The following is a 25,055-nucleotide window of genomic DNA, read 5'->3' as shown; positions in this document are numbered from 1 at the left end:
CTGCAGAACCGTATAGGGGTTGGCTTATTCTCAGTGTCATTGGTTCCATCTTCACATCATATGGTTTGTATTGACGACGGCATGAACATTTTGAACTCAGTTTGGGCATAGATTATGGTTTGGGCTAGATGTTAAACAGGCATTATACTCAGTATTAGTGGCATATTGAACCACTTTGGTGAGACACTGACACAGAAGCCTATGGGTGATATATGACATGAAGCAAGTATCCACTTGAAGAGCTCAGGCACATAATTATTACATGCTATGTGCTGCCTTATGTTATATTTTTTAAGCAATATCAAAATTTACAAGAGAGTTTTATGTTTTTGTACATCTTTCTTTTTTAATTTAAGCTTTTATTACTCCATTGGCCCTATTTTGTGCCCTACCCCAATTAGTAATTGACAAAGGCATATAATAATATAAGATAACAATTGTTTTAATATTGTCGTTGGGCAGGAAAAACCTGTGTCATTGGCCCCTGAACATGCTTAAAGTAAAACCTCCCATGTAACTGGTTGGAAGTTTTGTTTTAAACATTATCAGGGGCCACAAACATATAGGAGGTTTTTCCTGGCCAATAAAAATATAAAAAGGCACAAGGCAGCCTTTGGTTACATCTAAGTGTTCAATCTGACCAGGTAAGACTATTCTCTCCATCTTAATGCATTGTATCTAGGGAAGTCATCATGTAGTCTGCATGTAAATTGTAAATAGGTCTCAGAGGAAAGCATTACATCGTGAATATAAATACCTTGAACTAGATTGAGCCAGCCATCTTGTTCTACAATATTATAACTCATACAGGTGCAATAACATCTAATGCTACGTTTCCTTGTGATATTTCTCTATCACTAGGATCCACAACATGCTCATCTATCAGGGCACAGTTCTTTAATCCCAGTACATTTGTACATTCATTGAATGACCTAATAAAATTTGGGTACAAAAACTCATACTCTGCAACTTGAGATCAAATTTTGCACTATGATTGTGTAATTGAGGTTATTGAACTATGCCATTGGGATGAGGCCATTGTGGTCCATGCGTGTTCAGGTAACCAATGTTCAATGCAATCTGACAAATGTGTGCCAACAAATATCCTGTATGCGTGAGTAAAGATTTGTCGGCTGATTTGGGAGAGAATTCTACACTGTTGTGTATGTGGAGGAATGCAACTCCATGCAAATGACATTTATGTCTACATCTCTGTTGTAAAGACATAATAAGCAACATGAGTAAATCACTGCAAGGCTTTTTTCAATCTCATTCATAGCGACATAATGCTTTCTATAGTTGTATCCAAATAATATATTAGTGATCATGGTCATGTTACATGTAGATACATGAAGATATCATTTTATTACAAGTTAATCTGCACAATGTAAAATTCTGATAGTTTCCATATGCATTGCAAGAAATAATGTTACCAAATCGATTTCATCAAAATGGTGTTCATAGCTGTGTTGGACGGGGTATGGATTACTTTAATGTCATCCATAGCTAAGTTCACACATAACACACTTGTGGCATTTTACTTTCATTTGCTTTTCTCTCATTTGCTATTTTCTTTCAAATCAAACATGGTGAAAATTGATCTTCAAAAAGGTCAAGTTTCTAACTGCCATTAAATATTTACCCAACAATTACATATTTGTATTGCATAAAAATCCCTTCAATGCATTCCTGAAATGCAAGGACCAAAGCACTCCAACATATTGAGCCTTGAGTGCTTCACTTACAATGCAAGCTTTCATTGCGATAAATCCAAGATAATTGGAAGCATAAATGGAAGTAATTTGCGAAGATATGTTATGGTCATTTCATTTTACTTGTTATTACTTTTTGTATTTATTTATGAATCTACTTAATTATTTATTATTTTCTTCTTTGAAATTCACAAATTAAGGTGAGTGGGATTTGACAGAGCCATGTTCTTCCAGTTTTAGCCACTTAACTAAACTAAAAAACTGCAGCCTAGCCTACTTCAAACATTGAACTAATTGGGTCTGGGAAGCCAATAATCGTATTTATGTTTCCATAGGTCTTGTAGTTCTTGAGTTAAGGTCGGATCGTCGGCTATCGTGTCATGCACCGAATCCCCTCAAAATTTCCTTAATTGTACCCTATCCTGTAATAAATATCTTCCCCAAATTACAGATCGGGGCATCATTTAAATCGTAAAAAAAAAAAAAAAAACGAAATGTCAATTTTCACTAACTTAGCCGTCTCATTGATATTGCACAAATCACAATAGTATCGTGCATGTATGAATAAAATAATAACATTGCGTAGCATTGTTTCATTGAACATTTTTGTCTGATTTTTCTGGGAAATTTTAGAATGCTATGAGTTGTACAGTAAGAATATATGAAATTCTCAGTGCTTTATAACATTTAGCGAGCGACAAAATTCAACACACTTTCTGCACAGCGGCTCCCGGCTCTTGAATTTGCAACCGGGAATTCAGCTGCTGAGCATTCGCTACACTCATACACACACGTACACCGCTTATACGGAGCTATTTTGGCTCCTAGGTTTTCACTAGTTTTCGTGCACAATTAACTTACCAGTCAATTTGGTAAATATCCAATACCTCAAAGTCATAAATAAAGTGTAGATATGCATGTTTCTGAAACTGAACCATTATTATTGGGTTTTACGTGTCGGGTAAATTTCATGATTTCGCCATGGACCTGTTCCATTAAACACTGTACAAACTACAACCAAAGGAGCCCATGCAGCGCCGGGCATCGCCTAAAATTTTTTTTCCAATTGCGATAACACTGTTAACACACCTCGTGAGCAAGCAAAAAAGACCACGGCAGCCAGCAAAATTACGACAACAAGACTCCCTGTTTAGTGGAAAAAAGTTTTGTTTACCTTTTGAAGGATTTATCTGAATAGTGTTTTCCCACCCAGTGAAAGTATTAGTGTTTGGTCAGAGACTTTTGAAGTAGCAAAGATTGATTGTTGTAAATAGATCTTTCTTTATGAATGAAATTTGCCATCTGCTACGTAATATTTGGACACTTACACACTCAAAAGTGTTTTCTGTAAAAAATGCCTAAAACAGGGGATTTTCAGAATTATTGTCACAAAAATTGACTTAATGTAGACATTTTTTTTAATTTGAAAGTTAAACACAACAAGATTACCTAAATTCTCTCGCCAGCTTTTGTTACTTTTCAGCTTCTTTAAGCAGAAATAAATTTTTAACGACATCAATATTTTCACAGACTAGAAACACATGCTATTACGTAATTAATGGACTTACATGTAGGCGAAAAAGCTGGCGAGAGATTTTAGATAATATTTATTTACAATTTTTCCGATAGTAAAAGTTGGAATCAGAGTTCAAGTTTTTGCTAGCAATAATTATTAGTCGTAAAATTAAGGTTGAACTAATTAATTGATATTCATTAATTAATGCAAATTAGCAACTCAAATATTTTGTGGTTTCAAGCATTGGGGTGTGTAGTTTACTCATAAAAATCAAGAGGTGTACACAAGGAGGCGGAATATTTTTTATAATTTTTTCCTTGCCGACGTGTGGGAACCGAGTTTCCTACCTTAAGGCCAATAATATATCAAAAAAGTTTTAGCATTTTCCCCTCCTGAAAAAAATCATGCACATGGGGTAGAAATGACAACAGCCTTAGGATATCATTTATAGAGCCATAACCATTCCTCTTGTGTGTCAGCTTTACTTATCTCAATATTTGAGTGCAAACAGTACGCTCCCCTCCAACCTGCCTTGATACATGGAAACTACAATTTTAATTCAAAACTGGAATTATAAAACTGTCAATTTTTTAAACACTGAAGAAAAACAAATATTTTCCATAACAATCTCTGATATTGCCAAAATAAAAAGTAATCCCCTAAACTCATTGCATCAAAGTGCATATGAACCACTTATTTATCAGGTAATACATTGGCATACAACAGAACAATCACAGCTACAGCATCACAGTCAATAGTACATAATTTGACATTTTCAAAATTGCTTTTGCTATTGTATTTGACACAACATTCTCTGGTGGTCTCTATGGATATATTGCTTGTCTATGTTCAATGTCACTTAATCAAAATTACATTGCAAATCATCATTATGATGTTGACATCTTCCATCTTTCACCCAATGGAATGATGGTTATCATTTTTCCTAACCAACATGTAATGGCTTGTATTGTGAGTTTTAAAGCTATACACTTGCTAGCAGAGAACATCACTTGTTTAACTTTTTAACGCATACAATGTAAACAAGTGGAATTCTGATTAGTTGATTGAATCACATGAAAAGCTATAAATGACAAACCTCATTTGCTAACCATCATGTGAGGCTGGTGCAACCGTGGTGGCTCATTTCTTTTTACCATTTTATCATTTGATAAGCAATATCAATGGAATTTTTGTTCAATATATAAGCGCAAGTATAACAGACTAGTCCTTTTGGCTTCCTCCACACAGTAACCTCTGTGTGCGATATACAAGGCAGTGTATCTGTCACATTGCACTGCATTGCCCACTGGTTACCGTCTTGACGAAGCCATTGTAATTAAACAGCAAGGCAAAAACAAGTTCGGTATAAAGGTATCATACAACTTTTTTTCAATACATCATACATTTTCATTGCAATTTTACTTGCTGTTCCTGAAATAGGATTAAATTTATGTAGCAGAAAACAATACAAATCTTCATTTGGTCATAATTCAAAATTTATTTTATGTGACCGACTACTCATTTTACTTGATGCCATCGAACATGAAGTTGTTTTAGCCTTATCCTATTACACATAATTACAGACAAATGTGCTATGCTCTAGTTATATTCTTGAGACTGACCACAATATGGCATGCATCATTTCCTTGAAATTGTATCCCTCTATCAACTCATGTGAAAATGCAAACACCAAGAATCAATCTAACTCATCTGAAGCATATTGGACTTCAAATATGCTCAGACAGATGTTGACAACATTGGGCTATTTCAGTTGAAGTCCACACACCCCTTATAGAAGATCAAGCTTAATCCATCACACAGGGAGTACGCATTTCAAATGGAGTTACCTGAATGGGTGGCTCCATTTGAAATCTACACTCCCTGTGTGGGAGATTAAGATCATGTCTTCCATATGAATTTCAACTGGAATAGTCCAATTCATGACAAGATACCTCAATAGTATCCTTATCATCTTGACCATAAAGCTGGGTAATTTTGTCTAAATTAATCATAATGTGTGTCCCTTTCTCACCAGTGGCTATTAAAACTTGCAGTGTAATGACACCATTGAACGTGTCTTGAACAAGCTGAAGGCAATTTGTGTGTTGTTATCATCCAACCTGGCCTGATAAAACCATCTATCCATCTTAAACTTATTACGTGCACATCCCATGAAGACTTATTATTGAAGATGACGTGACTGATAGACTTCAGGTCAGTACGTACGCATTTTTCTCAGAATTTTGATGGCCATTTGGTCAATTAGCTTATGATTGAAATGATACGGTAGTGTCCAGCAATCACCTTGATCCGTCTTTAACATGCTATCAATTATCATACTTCCATATACGATGTTTAATTTTGAAAACAATATTGAATTGACTTAAATTCATTGATTCCTATAAACTCCATAATAGTTTATGGTGTATTTTATGATTTTAGCATCTTCTATTTTAGGGTATGGTTCAAGAGATATCCATTTCCAGATTTCATCTGATTCGGACAATGAATTTGTAAGTTATGTATAATTACATTTTTTAAATTTTTGCAAGTACCTTTCTTGAAATAGGACTTGCATTCTGAAATACTATGCAATTTTTCGTCTTGACGAGGCAGTGATGTCAACACATTGAGGCAGTTGTTTCATGCTTGCATCTATGCGGCATCAGGGTGTTCGTGTGTACGCCTGTGACTTGTGATTTGAAGCTGCGCCCAATGAAATGTGCACTGACATCACTGCTTCGCCATGGTGAAAAATGGTATAGGAAATGAAGCACTAAGTTTGTTGCACAGAGTATGTCATTAGCGATCAAGCAAAACACACTTAATAAAGGTAGGTGGGTGGACTGATAACCGACTTCACTGTCATCCTTCAACACCCACATGATAGACACATATTACCAGGTAGTCTAATATTATCTACACAAATATTAATTCCAAATTCAATTCCTTGCTTTGTCACAAATGAGTCAGGCTGTTGAATATATTTTCTTAATTTTTTCCTCACAGGTAAAACAGCAAAGTTTCTTGACGATGTTCGACATATCTGCTTCAAATATCCAATGTGGTTTAATCACAGGTGATATGATCAAGCAAAATAAAATAAAAAGTTTGGGTGAGATAAATAGGGCTTGAGGTAGGCCTCCAACTTTGTTCCTTTTTTTTTCTTTCTTCTTCCTTTTCTTCTTTTTCTGTTCTTTCCTATTTTTTATTGGTTCGGGTTTGGGGATTTTTTGTTTTGTATTTTTGTTTTGTTTTTCAGAAACATGACAATGCATTTATCTGAGTAAAGGAACTATAAATCCATTGTTTATTAGTTTTCAACAAAATAAAAAACATAAGATGAAAAAATAGTGAATAGAAATCAATTTTCTTCGCTTGTTAAACAATTTATTTTGCTTGAACACACCACATAATTGGGTATTTAAATTGTACTTACAGGTCCATTACCAGGTACACATGTGATTTGTTGTCATAAATCTCTCAATAACTCCACTATATTTGGATGCTTGATCCTGAAAAAACAAAAAAATACAGAGAAATATCACTTGTTAATTTGTCCAATGTAACAATAACGGGCGTATTCAATACAAGAAGAAACTAAACATAGACCAAAACAGTTTACTTTTGGGAACATAAAATGTAGATTACTAACAAAACAAAATATATTGTCCTATGACGTCTGTGCAGATATTTTGCTTGTGGCATGTTTCACATTCATTGTCACAAACAACCAACAAAATACATCTGTTGTAACTAAAACACATCAAATACATTATTTAGAATAATAATAGTCATGTTGTTTACAGGCCAAATTGTTATTACAATTTCACTCTTACTTAAATGTAACTCAACAACAGCAGTACATGAGGCTGACATCAATAAGGTTTTTTTATCAAATATATAACTCAAGGACGAAACTATTCAATTTGTAAGAATGAGGTCAGATGAACTTCTTTATCAAACCATAGTATAGTTTCCAAAAGAGAAAACAATTTTAACAAAATAAGCCTTAAATCACCATAGATACATATATTGTGCAATATTCCAATGAAGCAAATATCAATAAATTTCAAATGGAAAGCAATCAACCTCTGGCACCAAAATGCTTGTTGCTCGACATTGTTATATAAGTATCTCAATTTTGTTTATTGCAGACAAGAGCATGAATGCCTTGTGTTGGGTCATGTGTCACATATCTTTTAAAAAGAAAAGGAAAAACAACAGACATGTCTCCTGCAATTAAAAATGTAATAACAGTCTACCTTGTCAACATTCATTATAAACTACATGTAGTTAAGAAGTGTATTTTTATACATTACCCTGATAGAAGCCCATGAGTATAATTTGCTATCTACTGAAGATAGTAATAACTATTGGGCTATGCCAGTTGAAATCCATACACCCTGCTATGGAAGACATGACCTTAATCTCCCACAGAAGGGATGTAAATTTGAAATGGAGTCACCCATTCAGGTAAACCCCATTTGAAATTCATACTCCCTGTGTGAGAGATTAAGTTCATGTCTTCCATAGGTGTATGGATTTCAACTAGAATAGCCCATAGCATTAATCACTGTATTTTTTCTAAATGAAACAAACAAGCAGGTAGCAAGGACACCTGTTGTTGCCAAAATGTATATATCATGGGTTTCTATCTAAATTACTAATAGCAATAGATTTGATATTACAAAAACATCCACACAAAAAGTACAGAGCAATCACAATCATTATTTCTCACTTATATTCTAGGGTCTGTGCTTATATGTATGATATAAGGCCTAGACAGCCTTGAAATGTGTTTTAATGAAGATGAACTGATCATTGATATTAAAGTTTTCAATTCTAAAGCACAAATTTGATGTGGTGCCTTATAAGCTCCCTTTCAATATTCAAAGTCTACTTTGTATTTAAAATGCAAAACAGAAAATGTGACCTTACCTAACTTTTACTTTTTTACTAGCAGTCAAGTTAGCTCAATCGATAAGGCATTCAATGATGATGCAAAAGGTTGTTGGTTACTCTCATGTTAAAAGTTGAGTTATCTTGAAATTCCCCTGGACAAAGAACTGCTAATAAATTGTATTAAATTCCCGTACAAAACTTGGGCAGCTGGCCCGACTGCGAAGGCCAATTGTGGAATGTCTAGAGTGTGCCCTTCTAGTCCATGTGTTGTTGTTGTTTACTGGTTTATGGAATGATATGGGGCCGAAGTGATCAGCGACAACCTGTAAAGTGTGCTGAGGCTTGTGGATCAATGTTTTTAAAAGTGTTGTGCCTATGTGTAGCCTACTTTAAATCATTGCAAGGCGGTGTAGCTGTATACACATTTTAATAATACTAAAATGATAAATAACCTCAACAAATCACCTTGCAATTAACAAGGATCATAAATTCATAATAGGCAGATGCCACAAAGGAAATTCTTCAAAACCATTTCAGAAGAAAATAAATATTGTACACAAAAATTTGATAAAGATGCCTTTCTACAATGGCTCATTCAAACATACAAATCAATTATTATTTCAACTAATACAAGCCCTGTAACTTCTTCCATCAAATTTGATACAATTTAGGTAAAAACTTGTGCGCTACAATTTATTCGAATCTAGGTATTTTCTACAACTTGATCCATACATATCATAGTGATTAGTGAAAGAGAGCTGTTCCAGTTTAATTTTCAACCCGACACAATTTAGAGAGAATTTTATGACAGCAAGTCGATCATCATGACTTGAAGATTAATACATGTTACACCGTGCAGTGAAATCCCAATCTAATTAATAGAATATTGTAATCAGAAAGCCCCTATTGAGTAACACTGCTCCTGCTTATTTCAATTTTCTCCTTAGCAACGTGTATAAAATGCTCTTCATAATTATGCTGCAGCTCTTTGAACCTCTTATTCTTGTGTAAAATTGCTCATGTTATTATTTCAGCTTAATCTGACAAAATTATAAAATAAGCACTCAAATATAATAAGGTTTCTGAATGCTTGTCAGGAAGAAACCAATTTACTTAAGCAGAGAAAGGTTATCGCCCTTTTGGCGACCTCAAAAAGGTCATCTTGCTTCGACCGGTGAGATTGTCATATGACCTGTTTGGCGGCGTGTGGGCTCGTGTAGGTTGGTCCAATCATATTGCGTGTTCTGGTCGGGTCGCTATGTGGACCAATGGGGACAGGCCTTTCAAAGAAAGGTCGGCTCGGGTTGTCTCCAAAAATCACATCACATTCAGATTTCATCCGATAAGGATCCAAAATATTTATTTTCCCACCCGCCACTCCCAAAAATTGGTGTTTAAGTCATGCTCGGATCTCGTGTGCATTTTTTTTTTAAAGAAGGGCAAGTTTAAAAGTGGCGACAGTGGTTCATGAGGAAGTTTTCGCATAACATTGCAACAATGTGAGCGAAAAAATAGCATCTTGTAATTAATAAAAAATTATTCGCTACAAAGGACAAACGCTTATATTTGTGTTAAAAGGAGAAAAAATGGTAATTAAAGCTACAATTATTTTCTCATCGTCCTTAAACAAGACATTATTTATAGTAGGCTTCTTTCGTTAGGTTTTCCTACAATGACGCTTGGGAGTCTTGTCGTAAGCTCCAACCATTGCATGGAATTTTTTGTGTCTACTTAATGTGCAGTTTAAGAATTTTGAGAGGAAAATGATGTAGCAAAAATCAAATAATTTATATTAAAATAGCCATATAAGGCGTACATTATGGAATAAGATGAAAAATAGTAAATTACAAATGTTTATTTTTATACATGTATTCATTTATTAATAATATTTTTCTAAATATAGACAACTTGGTCTTCAAGGATGCTCGGGAAAACTTCTCGCGAGCTCCAGCCAGTTGCAAGGATGATCGTGAAAACTTCTCGCGACCTCCAAGAAATATTCAATTAATTAATATGCTTCTAAGGCCTCAGCTTTTTGCTTATTTTGCTTTTGCTTGTAAGCAGGTTCCTTACAGCTTCTAGCGTAAATCACCCTAGTCAAACATATGCATCACTTTTAGGCAACTCGTCTGGGAGGATTTTGGGCAGCTTTTCCCCCATTATTGTCTCATCATGTGTTTTGATTATCTTCGGAGCTTCCCCAGGCTTTGGCCTACGTATCTCACACAGTCCTGTGATATATACCGGTATCCTTATTTTTATATTCAGATGTGCCATCTATTAATATGCTTATTGCTTGCTTGCTGAAGCCTTAGACAATTTTGCTTGATAATGTTGTATTAAATATCTTTAAATGCTTATTCATTGATGATGTATTTGATTCGCATAAGCAAAATAAATGCGATCCTATTGGATGGCTGATATGTGTGGCAAATGTGATTTCCGTTTGGTTTTTCCTTTCTCTGTCTATGGGTAAATCGGGAGTAAAAAGTATCTTCATATTAGCTATGTGTCAAGTGTGCAAAAATTAAATGGAATATAAAATCCCATCAAAACCTTAGCCTGAGAGCCTCCTACTGGTATCAGGAATCCAGGTCGGGTAAGGAATATAGCCTACATATGGCTTATATAAACCATCAAAACTGTGATTGCTTATATCCAATTTACTGGTAATTGTCCTACTTATCACAATAGAGACAGCTTGGGTGATATAATTCACTAGGTGATAAATTATGACATGTATTTCAACATATGATCATTTGGCAAATTCTTTATACATCTTTCAAACCATATAATCTTTCTCAAATTGGTATCTGGGTATACTCCTTTGAGCACTCTTTTTCCTATTCTGCAATGAAGAGACAGCTGATCCATGTAGAACACTGCTAAAGGTGTCAACAGTTTAATTTTGTAAACCGTCTTGGCGGAGAGCCTCTTTTCCCATTGGACAATGTTAAATAATTTGTTATGCAGGGGTGGATACAGGATTTGAAAATTGGTCAAATTATGGGCAGGTGGTTGATTTGAATGAATTTGCAGGTTTATTGGGAGCTTCTGTCCATTCAATACACCCTGGATTTACCTACATCACATGGATGGATGGATGTTGCGCATACCAACACAAGACAATCCTTATAAAGGATTGTCTCTGTCTCTTACAGGGTGTATCAAAATGATTGGTACCCATCAGCTTTGTGTTCTAATGAACCACCTGCTTCTCAAAAATTCAACATTAGATCCTCTTGAAATGACTACAATTTTTATAACCTTTTATTACATAAATCTACAAATAAGGTGGATGTTAAACTGCATTTTGATGGGGTATTATTGTCCATACTTACTGAACATTGATGTGAACCAAATATTTTGATACACCCTGTATTGGTATGAGGGTCAGTCGTTTGTAAACAACTTGTTTTAAACTATATCCCTGTTTTAGGATGTATTTCAAAAATGATTCTTACAACTTATCTCAAATATCATACCATTTTGAAAAATATATGATATTGTCATCAGGTATCCAATCCAGGAGTAGGCCAATATATGTGACGTGTCATGTCAAAAGGAGACACTTTTGGGCAGGTTGTAAATTTTGAGATTTTTACATATCTTAAATATAGAGATATTTTGCTCCACAACACCGTTTTTCCCAATGAAATCTGACATTCCTAAGCGAAGATACTGAGTTCGTAAGTTATGGTTTAATAAAATTGGAAATTGAGATATCGGCCTTTAAAAATATTATTGACAATGTTGAGAGTAGGAATTACCTTGATAAATGTCTGAAAAAATACAAGATGCCAGTTATATTCCGGTCTGAAACTATCAGACAATATTTTTAACATCAATAACATCACAAATTCGCAACAAACCCAAATTGTGAAAATATCACCCCGGGCAGATTTTTGGCTATTTCTCCATTTACGATCCTGCCCAAAAGTGTCTCCTTTTGACATGACACGTCACATATAATCTTCCATATTCTGAACTTTTTGGGTATGGTACATCACCATACATGTACTTCCACTTTTGGAAGTTACAGAAGAGCAAAGTCTTTTTCATCCATTGAATAAATATGTCAGGCCATGCAAAAGTATACACCTCTTGAAAATTAAGGTATGGAAAAAATAAGCCCTTCAGCAAAAATATAAACCCCTGAACACAATCCATATTTAATTACATTGTAACACAACACATTGGTCAATGTCCGGTCAAAAGGTATATAGGGAAACATTGAGTAAAGTGAAGCATGTCTCCAGATGGAGCAATGACCAGGCAGATGGTACAAGTTACAGATGGCTGCCGACAATTTGTTTAGTATTGTCTAGAGATACTGACTTCCCCTTCAATATAATATGATATTCGACTTTTCGGTTGTAATTAACAAAAACTTATTACAGGGGTCTTCATAAGGCAACAAAAAAAACCACTCTGGTTTACGGGCCGACAAACTTTTTAAGTAGGGTTGGTCAGTCAGGATTTTTCTTTCTTAATATTTTTTCTGAAGGCTTAAATGACCCTAAGATATAACCGAAAGCTTGAAAAATCTGTGAAAAACTTGATGATTATTTGCAAACGTTTTTTGAAAATGTTCTGAATTTTTTCAAAAAGTTTCAGTCAAATAAATAATTTTGACCAAGAAAAAGCCGAATTTACTCAATAAAACAGTTGTTGTTAGCTCTGAAACATACTTTTTTTAGCCAATATCAATCAGAATTTTATATGATAATTTTTTTATATCTAGTCCCACTCCAAAACTGCACTTACCATAAGCACATATGATGAGAGCACTGAAAATGGGAATGGACATGCATAAAAGAAAAATTGCTTTTGTGAGACAAAAAATTGACCATAATTAAGTTGCAAAGCAAACTCATCAATTTATCGAAAGTGAATGTTCCTTTAAAATGCCAGCAAGATGAAGTCTAGGCATAAACTGTGTGTTTAGCAATAGGCTTTTATGCAACACGAGCTAGGCAATAATTGTCTAGACGTTATATCCTAATTACAAAACTCATCTGTTATTGAAGGTAATCTGCTATGTTCAGTCTCTTATTACTTGCCATGTGTGACCGACCATACACTACAAATAATTTGGCTGTAACATCTCAGATTGTAATTTTTTAAGGTATATGTTACCAGTATAATATAAGGGGAGGGGCCAGTCTGGGTAATCAAGTTTGGTTTGGATCTGGCTCTGAGAATCTGAAAATTGACTTGTATTTATACCAATTTTTCAAGAGAATTTGATCTTCTCCAAAAACAATTATTCTCAAAAATACATTGTGGCATGTCCATGTTGCATGGCTTTAATATTAATTTCATATCCTGATCTGATATCACATTAATTTGACACATTACATAATTGTGTAACATGTTGTGTAATAATTTCCATCCACCCACCTCCCTCAAATTATTGGTTTATGATTAGCAATCCAATACAAATTGCCTGTTCAATCTGGCCTACTCTTTAATGTTTTGAGTCTTAACCATATCCATAGTGGAATTTAATTCAAATTTTCTCTAAGAAGTAACACCAAATATACCGCCGACTATAAATCAAACAAATTAATGGTCAAAAATTACTCTGCCGTGATTTGCCTGTTCCTCTTGGGGCCTTTGAATACAAATGAGATGGATATCCTCATAAATCCCTTGAAATTGTTCCACCTCTCAAATCTCTCATTTTACGCAGGCAGCTGAACTAGAGCTTCGATATCCACCACTGATGCCGTGCAAATAGTAAGAGCAACTTGAGAAATACTAACTACCGGAAGGAGCAACATCCAGAAGCTGACTGACTGCACTTAAGCACTTAACAGGCAGAGCTACAAGGGGAACAACAAAATGTCACTTTTTATCCAAATATTTGCATGATTTTCCGGAGATCAAAGAATGTCATACTGTACTCATAATCCCTACAGGCTACATCAGTTCCAATGTTTAAAAGGAATGTATAGTCTCATCTATGTTTGGCTATTTTGAAATCCATTACAGCAGAGAAATGTTTAATTTCATCTCAGTCAGCTGACCTCTATTGGGCAGTCTAGAATAGACATAGGAATTTTAAAAAGTGAACAAAAATGGGTGACATTTGGCGGAAAGGGCAGAGATCAGAGTATTGAGTTTTGCTGTTAATAGCACGGCTATATCTTGCCTTGTGGCTTGTTTACTGGCTTTTTGAAAGCTGGCAGACAGCTATTCGTGCCAAGTCCATTTGACATGATGTACCCTAATTATGTATAAGTAAACCGTTCTAAATGCACAGGTTGGAATGATCTAGAATGAGTGTTTATGGCATTTCTACAGTATTTTTTGTGGGACATGAGAGCACCTCAGGCGTATCGAATTGCATTCTGAATACTGAAGCATGTCTTTCTGATATCAAATAATTTTCATTTTTGAAATTCACGATATAATACAAATTTTATGACAAATTATTAAATTTGATATTTTTCAAATTTTTGATATATAACAGTCCTCAAAATAAATTTTATAAACTAATAATATATTCTTAAAGTGTATGTAGCTGGGAGGAAACGCTGACGATCAAATGAAAATTTTGACCTTTTATATTGAAGATATGGATTTTTTCCCAAAAGACCTATTTTTTGTGTTTTGGGGAAAAAAATGTATACCTTCAATATGAAAGGTCAATATTTTCAACTGATCGTCAGCTTTTCATCCCACCTACATACACTTTAAGTATAAATCTAAAAATTTAATGATTTGCCATAAAATGTGTATTACATTGCGAATTTCAAAAAATCAAAATTATTTGATATCATCAGGACATTCTTCGTATTCAGAATGCAATTGGATATGTCTGATGTGCTCTAATGTCCCACAATAAATACTGTCCAAACGTTCATACCCCAGCCCTTAATTGAAATGAGAAATTGTTTTCATATTCCACTCTTTATAATTATTATAACCACTTATTTATATACAACCGTATTCCTCTGATAGCTTGCAATTAATTTGGATGGATGCATTTCAGAATAAATCTCATTGGCATTACTAGGCCAATTGTTGGATTAGCAAATTGGAGAATTATTGATTGTACATGTATATTGTACATAATAAATTTGTGTACATCTATATGACACTTTAACCTTTAGGGATATGATGATCTTCGGGATAAGGAACTATGTATTATGTCTGACAGATACTTGCACCATGCCATTCTATTTCATATATCATGAAAAAATCTAAATAATTATTCCCAAATTGACTTCAAAATCATTCTAACAGGTCATACAAACACTTCTATTACCATAAATATAATCTAAGTCATTCACTACAGAGGTAAAGTCATTTACCATATATACTACTGTAGATAGCAAAATGGGTACAGAAGCTAATGCTGTCTACTGTAGATAGCAAATGGTTGCTAAACTAATGCTACCTAGAGTAAATGGAAAATGGCTTTAGATTAGTGCTATCTACTGTAGATAGCAAAATGGTTTAAAAACCAATGTTATCTACTGTAGATAGCAAAATGGTTTAGAGAAATAAATGTTATCTACTGCTGATAATAAAATGGTTATAGAAAGAACTAAAACTATCTACTGTATATAGCAGAATGGTTTGAAAACTAATGCTACCTACTGTAGATTGCAAAATGGGTTAAAACTAATGCTATCAATGGAAGATAGCAAAATGGTTTGAGAACTAATGCTACCTACTGTAGATTGCAAAATGGGTTAAAACTAATGCTATCAATGGAAGATAGCAAAATGGTTTGAGAACTAATGCTATATACTGTGAATAGCAAAAATGATTTAAAAATCAATGTTATATACTGTAGATAGCAAAATGGTTTGAGAATTTATGCTATCTACTGTAGATAGCAAAATGGTTTAAAAACCAATGTTATCTACTGTAGATAGCAAAATGGTTTGAGAATTTATGCTATCTTCTGTAGATAGCAAAATGGTTTAAAAACCAATGTTATCTCCTGTAGATAGCAAAATGGTTTGAGAATGTATCTACTATAGATAGCAAAATGGTTTAAAAACCAATGTTATCTACTGTAGATAGCAAAATGGTTTGAGAATTTATGCTATCTACTGTAGATAGCAAAATGGTTTGAAAACCAATGTTATCTACTGTTTTGAGAATTTATGCTATCTACTGTAGATAGCAAAATGGTTTAAAACCAATGTTATCTACTGTAGATAGCAAAATGGTTTGAGAATTTATGCTATCTACTGTACATAGCAAAATGGTTTAAAAACCAATGTTATCTACTGTAGATAGCAAAATGGTTTGAGAATTTATGCTGTCTACTGTAGATAGCAAAATGGTTTAAAATCAAATGTTATCTACTGTAGATAGCAAAATGGTTTGAGAATTTATGCTATCTACTGTAGATAGCAAAATGGTTTGAAAACCAATGTTATCTACTGTAGATAGCAAAATGGTTTAGATCTAACACTATCTACTGTAGATAGCAAAATGGTTCAGATCTAACACTATCTACTGTAGATAACAAAATGTTAGAGAACTAAATGCTATCTACTGGTGATAACAAACAGGTCAGAGAACTAAATGCTCCTGATAGCACAATGGTTAGAGACAAATGCTATCTACTGCTAATAGCAAAATGGTTAGATATTAATGCTATCTACAGTTGATAGCAACTAGCAAAATGGTTATATATATAACTTATACTATCTACTGTTGGTAGCAAATTGGTTCGAGAAATAATGTTATCTGCTGATAGCAACATAGAGAACTAAATTGGCTACTTCAAATAGGGCTTCAACTTCAATACTGCTATTTTCTTCGTTTTTGCCAACTTTTTCATTGCAAAAATACTTTAATTCCGCATCCTTTACTTAAGCAAATTTATACACAATTTAATTTTTTTACAGTTGCTGGGATCACTTTAAATTTACACTTGTTGTTTATCTACATTTATCACCTGTAAGGAGAGATTTGCAAGGTCACAATTCCACTTTTACCTTAAAATATAAATCACCAAGTGCTCCCCTACTGACATCACTTATGTACCTCAAGGGATGCAGTAAAAGGTTAGAAGAGACTATAGGTAAAGGCAGCTTGTAGGCACTTCTGAGGTTGTTGAAAGAAAGTACTTTTATGCAGTCTAAGCAACAATGAGTCCCACATGTGAGATTTCCATCTGCATTAGTTGTCTAGAGGATGTTTATTGTGTATTTATTGCTCTTTCAAGTGACATCCCATATGAGATATTTTCTAGGAATTGAGCTATACATCTAAGTGTCAGGCTGCATAAAATATCATGAAAAACACTCAATTTCTGAAACGTGCGGGTGTAGAAGAGGTCCTGTATTTGCACAGAATTATTTGAAATCCATTGATTCTTGAAATATGATTAAAAAAATTCTAAAAAAATCCAATACAATACACAACACAATATATCCTCCCACAGGTTCCCCGAAGTTCTCTCGTATGAAGTTAAACACCAAGGCGTCATTTTGCATTAAAGTAAATCCTGTTAATCTTTTATCAACTTTCATGTTCATAACCCCTGGATTTCCTGAAACCGGTCTTCAAACATAGCAATATTTCCTCTTGGCTAGGGGATCAAAGGTCTATATACTTTGATCATTGAATACAAAATAAAGCAGATTCTAGTTTGTAAACCAAATTAAACATGAAACTTCACTACTACGTCATATGAATTTGAAGAAATCATCCTAGAAGATGGAAAACCAACCTGGATTGTTGTGAAGGAGAAGCTTAAACAAATCATATGAACAAAACCACTTCATTATCACAGGTTTTTCCAAAAGGAAAACATGCAACATTTTGATTTCTTTGCTATGGGCACAACTGCATCATTTTCATGTGTTTATGCTAAGTAAGAAAGATGACATCAAAAATGAAATGATCACTCTAAAGAAGGGTCTTGACATTTTCAAGCAATACTACAGTTTGATCAGCTCATTATAATCGGTGGGCCTTATAACATCGCGGATTAATATCTATATATCATCTTTCGAGGATTGTCTTGTGAGGTATCACAAATTATTAATTAAAGTCCTATACTTCACCTATTTATTTAACACACACAATATAGACCAGACAGATTACGAGCTGATCAAAGTATATGGTGGTCAAACTTAATAAAATGATGTTGCGCAAGTGCTAAATTTTGTTTGGCCTGACTGTGTCCACTTATAAGTCCAAGTAATAAGTCTAACTAATGTTCAAAACAAAAATGAAGGAAAATATTGATTTTTTGTTATAAAGATTGAGCCAGCACGCACATGAATTTATATATGTCCTCATCTACACGGCATCTACATATCAGTATATGTACGATCTAGCACATGTTTCATGCACATGCATGCTCATGTATGCTAAAGCTAATCATGTCGCCAACTCTTGATTTAATGTCTCTCATTCTGCATGTTCTGTATCCCAAATCTTTTATGTTATTATGTTTTTCTAAAGTTAATATTCATAGCTGCATATGTTACCTGCCGGCACTGTCAACCATGGTTCAATACCCTGGCAAATTTCATCATCATTCATGATCGCATTAATTTGTTTCGCACAGTGGATTTTCTCAAGATATTTTTCAAACCAAGCCATACAGCAATCTACGTCATTGCATTACCTTCACCTCCTTGAACTATCTCTCTCATCATCCTTACTTTCTTTTCATATTTCACTTAGTAAAATATAAGAGTTCTATCGAGCATAACCTATAATAAAATCAATACATATTTTATAGACCGCAGAATCAGGGTTGTCAAACCCGTGATTTGGTAGCCCAATTGGGCGACTTTTGAAGATTTTCCCCGCGACTTTTGACAATTTCCTGTCCCATAGAAACCAATGGTTAAGAAAAAATTTGGGCGACTTTCCAACATTGGCTCCCGCGATTTCCGATAGTTTCATGCCCCATAGAAACCAATGGTAAAGAGAAAAATTGGGTGACTTTTTGATTATTTGACCCGCGATTTGGGCTGAAATCTTTTGGCAACCCTGCGCAGAATTCAACAGCTGGAGGGAAGTTACTTTAAAAAGATAGATCTATGAAATACTGTACACTAAAGGTCTCTGGCCCTACTCGCCGATTTTATAAGTAAATTCACGTCACGCAATGTCGCCGTTATGATATCAATATTTTGATGGCATTATGGATTGGGCAAACAAGCAAAGGTAATTTTATATGCATATCAAACATGCCCAATAGGTACTTGTGATATTTGAGGCCAACATGAACCTTTCTTTAATGGTCATAGAGCTGAATTGAAGCAAAAGTATAATTAAATCTCCAAAATTGGTTCATTATTATTAGGTCACGCACAATTTTTGTTTGAGGATATACGGGATTAAGTTCCCCACACAAGAAGAGTATAGTTTTGAAGTGATTCCACAGAAAGTGGGGGCAAGATTTTTCATGGGGGGACCAGGCACTGCACTGCACCTGATCCAGCTTAGGAATTACAATGTTTTTTCACCCTTTGATCTACACTGCACAAAGAACTTTCGAACAACATTTTAGTTCCTTTAAATGTCTACTTTTGATATGCATTACATAGACCTACTACTACTTTCCACAATACAACCGACAATTTTGCCTGGTGCCACTTAAATGTGACGTGGTATGTCAAAGGAGGCACTTCTGGGCAGAGTTCAATTTTGAGTTGTATGTCACAAATGTTCAGACATATCTCAAATAAAACTAACCTAGTTTTTCTGTTTATCCGATTCATGCATCTAAATATTTACTATATAACAACATCCGCCAGCATTTGCCAACATTCTTTATTCCTGGGCATACAAACACGTTGAGGTACAATTTCGAGCGTGTACTTGATTGGCAGCCTCGTCAAATGGGAATTTCAAAACTGCACTGACGACATGACATGCCACATCAAAGCAACTTGGGTGCAGCGAAACACATTATACTAATAGAAATAATGTTCCCATTTCAACATAGTTGTAATTTATGGATACAGAGCTAGAAAATAGCCATATCTGTACCAGGGATACTTTCTGAAAAGAAAGAAAGTGTCCCCTTGGAGTATACACAAAAAAGCCTGTAAAAATACAAAATGTTTAAAAAACAATTCCAATCTATACTTATAGGCAACACATATTAGGACTCTAGGTGCATGTCAAATCTGTACATATATGAGCTTTGCTTGTTAGGTTTTTTGTGCTATCTGGTGATTTTCTTTTTGTGTGTGGTTGTAATATTTTTAGTTAAGGGGATGGTCACATCTGGTCTTAATGGTCTCATGATCATCGTGTCAATATCATTTGGATATGTGTTTATGTATTATATTATTTGTGGTGATACTGAAATAGAAATTGAATTGTAGAAATGTCTCCCAGTGGCTCATGAGTGGGGTCCATAAATACACTACAACATACATATTTAATGGAAATGTCATAGAAGCCCACCCCTCAATTTTCCTAGCAGGTTTAAAAATAAGAAAAATTTTCAACTATTTAAAAAAGGAACATTTTGTTGCTTTGATACAAAAAAGAAATGATCAGATCCTCATAATAGTGCCATCCACTTCATGTATGCCAAGTCCAACATGCTCCAAATATGGCCCATGTATATTCAGATCAGATTTGATGTACACTTGTTCATTTGTTGTGATTCACAATACACAAACGAGCAAAAAAGGAATAAAAAAATATTTTGCCTACACAATGTAATTCCTAGTGAACATATTAGTAGTAGGTCTGTCTCTCTTGTCAAACATGCTAGCTGCAACAAGGAAGATAAGTGGGCTTCAAGTAGGAGATGCATTCATATATTACCCTAGTTGTATACTATTGCTTTCATCTGAAACTTTATCAATATTTAGTCTCTTTGGAACGAATTATTTAAAGGCAGCTAACATCAGCGTTAATTGTTTTGTGAACACTTGTAAACCACTATGGGATGAGAAAAGCAATGCTACAAATATTATGTGTCACTAACAATTTACATACCTTTTTGGTAAGCTAATTGTAACAAATAATATTAGAGAATTTATTCTCTTCATAACTGAACATGAAATTAATTCAACTTTGTCCATAATTCTGGTTTACCAGTGCACCCTGTATAAGAGTTAGGGTGAGAGTTGTTTTATGCTAGGGCACAGGATATTCCAGAATTATACCCAACTTTGTCACACAGAAAAATAGTTGTGCATGGATACCTTTGTAAATAATTGTGAGATAGGCTTTTATGATGGGAGTTCATAACAATTGAAGTTTTTAGCGGGTTTGGCCAATTGAATATCTTTCTATCCATAACCAAATCATGTCCTTTAATTACACCTAACTGGAACCTCAGCTTTAGCCTTAAAACAAAGGTGCAAAGAGAATTGATCAATTATGCCTAAACAGCTTCCCGGTAAGATTGCCCTATAAACCGATTTAGCTATTGATTTTGCAACTCTTGCCTTACAACACAGAAAGATTGAGGTCACCTACTATGTAATATATAACGGAACTCCATTTTGCTGATCAATAATATCTAAAAGCATTTAGTGGAACAACAATACTATTTCAAAATCCTACTTACTATAAACTAATAACCTATGTACAGTGTTTCAAGTGCTGCAGCATAACAGTTCCTCATAATCCGGGATGAGTTCTTGCAACATGATGTCCTATAAACAAAAGTGAGGAAGCCGACCCCCTTTCCCTCCCTCGCTCCCTGAAACATAAGTGTGAAATGTTGAAAATTCCAACCAGAATGATCAACTTTAACAGATATTGTAACTAATTTTCTTACTGATGTAACCCAACATTTTGACCCCATTTCCCCTCCCCCAACAAAAAGACTCTGTTTGTAGGGCGTCATCAAACTTTTGGTTTGTTCCCTAAAGGATAAGTCAATCAAATTGTCATCATACTATTGGTAAATTATGTTTATAAGTCCAATAATTTACTCACATTTTTAGACATTTCATCTTCCGATCTGAAGACTTCATCAGTAATGCGATGCATGAGCAGAGCAGGAGCGTTGCTGGTTCATCGCATTACTGATGAAGTCTTCCGATCGGAAGATGAAACGTCTAACAACGTGAGTAAATTTTTGGACTTGTAAACATAATTTACCAATAGTATGATACCTTACAGTCCTGATGAACTTATTCAAGAAATTATCATTATGTATTTCATGTGAAAACTTGGCAAAACAAAAGATAACAACAAAACTGATAATTACAAAGCTCCATTCAAGTGCACATAGCTCAGAAGTGTCCAGTCCCCAATCAATATAGAAAATGTGACATTTTACCCTTCTTATACTGTACTGTGGTCAGTTGAAATCCACACACCACTATGAAAGACATGACCTCAATCTTCCAACACAGAGAGTGTGAATTTCAAATGGGGATACCTGAATTGGCAGCTCCATTTGAAATCTGCACCCCTGTGTGGGACATACATCTTCCATAGTAGGTGTATATCCGGGGTGTATATGGATTTCAACTGGAATAGCCCATGTTCAGTATTATCTGGTGCAGGTTTTTTAAGCTGGACTATACCGTATGTCTCTAACAAACACCTCCGGGGCATTGCATTTTTTCAAAGAGGGGGCGTCTATTAGAGGCAAATTTTCAATGATAAAACACAGGCAAACTTCATACATAAGTTTGTAAATATACATGTATACCTGGAAATGACAAAATATCGCCAGGTGACCTCTGGTTGTACTTCCTGTACTTAAACTTCAGGGTTGCACTGCTATTTTTGGCTATCTGATCGCAATCGGTAAGCTTATTTACTCGAGGAAGCATTAACATTTCTGCATTTTTAAAGCATTTTGGTCAAAAACTATGAAGGGGGTGTTTATCAGAGGGGGAGCGTTTAATAGAGACAATACGGTAGTTACAGATGTACTTTAGCCACTTGCTTGTTTCTTGTTTATTCCACCATTCCAAGAAGTATTTATAGCGTCATCTAGTCAGGTGTCACTATCAGCTTATATGGCTCTCTCCATCTATTTTATGCATGGTCACAGCCATATGTTACTCAACTTACCGGAAACTGACCATGCAATGCAGGCGTCCATTTATTTCTAATTTTATACGCATACAAACACTTCAACTGCTAGGGTAAGGACAGCTTGTATGGGATACAAATCAAGACATTGCAGATTTCCATCAATGTCTACTTGTGCATCTAAAAAACAAATCTTAAAAGGCTATTTTTAAATACTCTAGACACTTGTGGGCACTGTATTACACAGTTACCATGGTAATAGGACTTAAATCTGCACTAAATTAGAATTTTAAACTTAGTAAAAAAGTGCCCAGGATACTTCACAGATGTAGCTTAACAATACTTTGATGCGCTATTGTAATGACGGTGATATGGATACTTACTTTTTGAGTACCATCACTTCATTTTCTAGCGTCTCCTCTTTGCCTTTGATAGACTTTCTGTCAATGCATTTGACGGCTCTCAAAATCCCTGTGGTTTTCTCCTCGGCAAGTACAACCTCCGAAAATGCTCCTCTGAAATGAGAAAAACAAAAAGTGTTAAGTCTTCTTTGAAGTATAATTTACACCTTTGTTGATGCCTACCTGATGTACCTTTCTAACCTACCAGACATGCACTTCTGCTTCTACCCCTACCTGATAAAAGACTATACACTTAGTATAGGTTTCATTAACAGTAGACAGATACATGTTTAAAGACTGCACAAAAAGTTACACAGCTGTTATAAATATGCATATAGCTTCGGAACTAAGAATTGTTTTCACAATATTTCAACATAGAAAGAATTAAGGATGACTTATTTACGTGCATTTTGATACCCATTCGACCAATTTCGTTCAGTATAAACAACACAGCAGCATTTTAAAAGAAAAACACCAGAATTTAAAAGTTGCAGCTATTTGTATTGATTTGAAGTCAGTGCGAAGATAATAGCTTTTAAGTGCCACAATGCTTACGTAATAACCTTATTGATCGCTGTAAACTACAACTTTTAAAATCTTTAAAATTCGGGTATTTTTCTTTTAAAGGACTGCTGTGTGGTATTTATAACAGCTGTAATGTGTTACTTTTTATTGCTACATGTTCATACTGCAAATTGTGAAACTATTAGCAAAAAAGCAACTTATTTTAAAGAAATTAGACTTTATATTCAGTAAAAATGGAGGTTATTATTATAGCATCCTCAATGGGCACATTCCCCATACAACTCCATGTACACACCAGTCAGTTATATAAACACATGCAGCCCTAAAATAAAAATGGCTGTTTCATTTTTGGCCAAATTTTGCATATATGATATAGATTCAACATCTCAAATGTAATGCAATTGATGTATTCACTGCTCTTCTAAATTCAATAGTAAAATGTCTGCCCAGACCAAGGTGACTAGAAGCAAGCAGCTGCATCAATCCGGCTTGAAAACTGGGGAGGGGGGGTATTTGGTCTAAATGGTCAAAAAGTAGCGAAAAATGAAAAAAGGACTTATTTTCCCAAAAAAATCAAACCCCCAGGATTAATACCCATGTCCTCTATTCAGTCTCTATGCAGTTTTTCTACCTATAATAAGCAATTTTAACATTTGATGGGACACTACACTTTATACTTTTTTTTTTTTATTTCAAACATCTTTGTTGAGTATATCACTTCCTATGTAAGTAAGAACATGGTCCTACACATACTAAAAATATCCTACAAATCTGCATACTTTTGTTTCAGAATATTTTAACAGCTTGCATTATTTATGTTTTCTCATTCCAATCATACCTGTTCTAATGTTTGGATACACTATATATCCATGTATGTGGCCATGTTCTGGCATCCTTCACACACTGGATTGAGTTTCAACAACATGAATGCTCATTTTTTCCCTTGTTGAATGCACTACTATATGAATTAAGCAACAGAATACTTATACTTCTTTTCTTTTTGCATCACACAAAAACTCACCAGAATTGTTACTTTTT

The 25,055-nt window shown here is 34.5% G+C and overlaps 1 protein-coding gene across 1 annotated transcript in view; it reads right to left on the bottom strand.

The window, feature by feature from the left end:
- The window catches only part of LOC140148649 (calcium/calmodulin-dependent protein kinase type 1-like), a 285,030-nt gene that overhangs the window by 116,378 nt on the left and 143,597 nt on the right, over positions 1 to 25,055 (bottom strand). Inside the window, 3 exon segments of the mRNA XM_072170681.1 lie at positions 6,668 to 6,711; positions 6,713 to 6,743; positions 23,475 to 23,606. Coding sequence (XP_072026782.1) covers positions 6,668 to 6,711; positions 6,713 to 6,743; positions 23,475 to 23,606 — 207 coding nt within the window.

Source organism: Amphiura filiformis, chromosome 3 (genome assembly GCF_039555335.1).
Source record: "Amphiura filiformis chromosome 3, Afil_fr2py, whole genome shotgun sequence".
In the NCBI taxonomy this organism is placed as follows: Eukaryota; Metazoa; Echinodermata; class Ophiuroidea; order Amphilepidida; family Amphiuridae; genus Amphiura; species Amphiura filiformis.
This window is presented reverse-complemented; position numbering and strand designations above follow the sequence as displayed.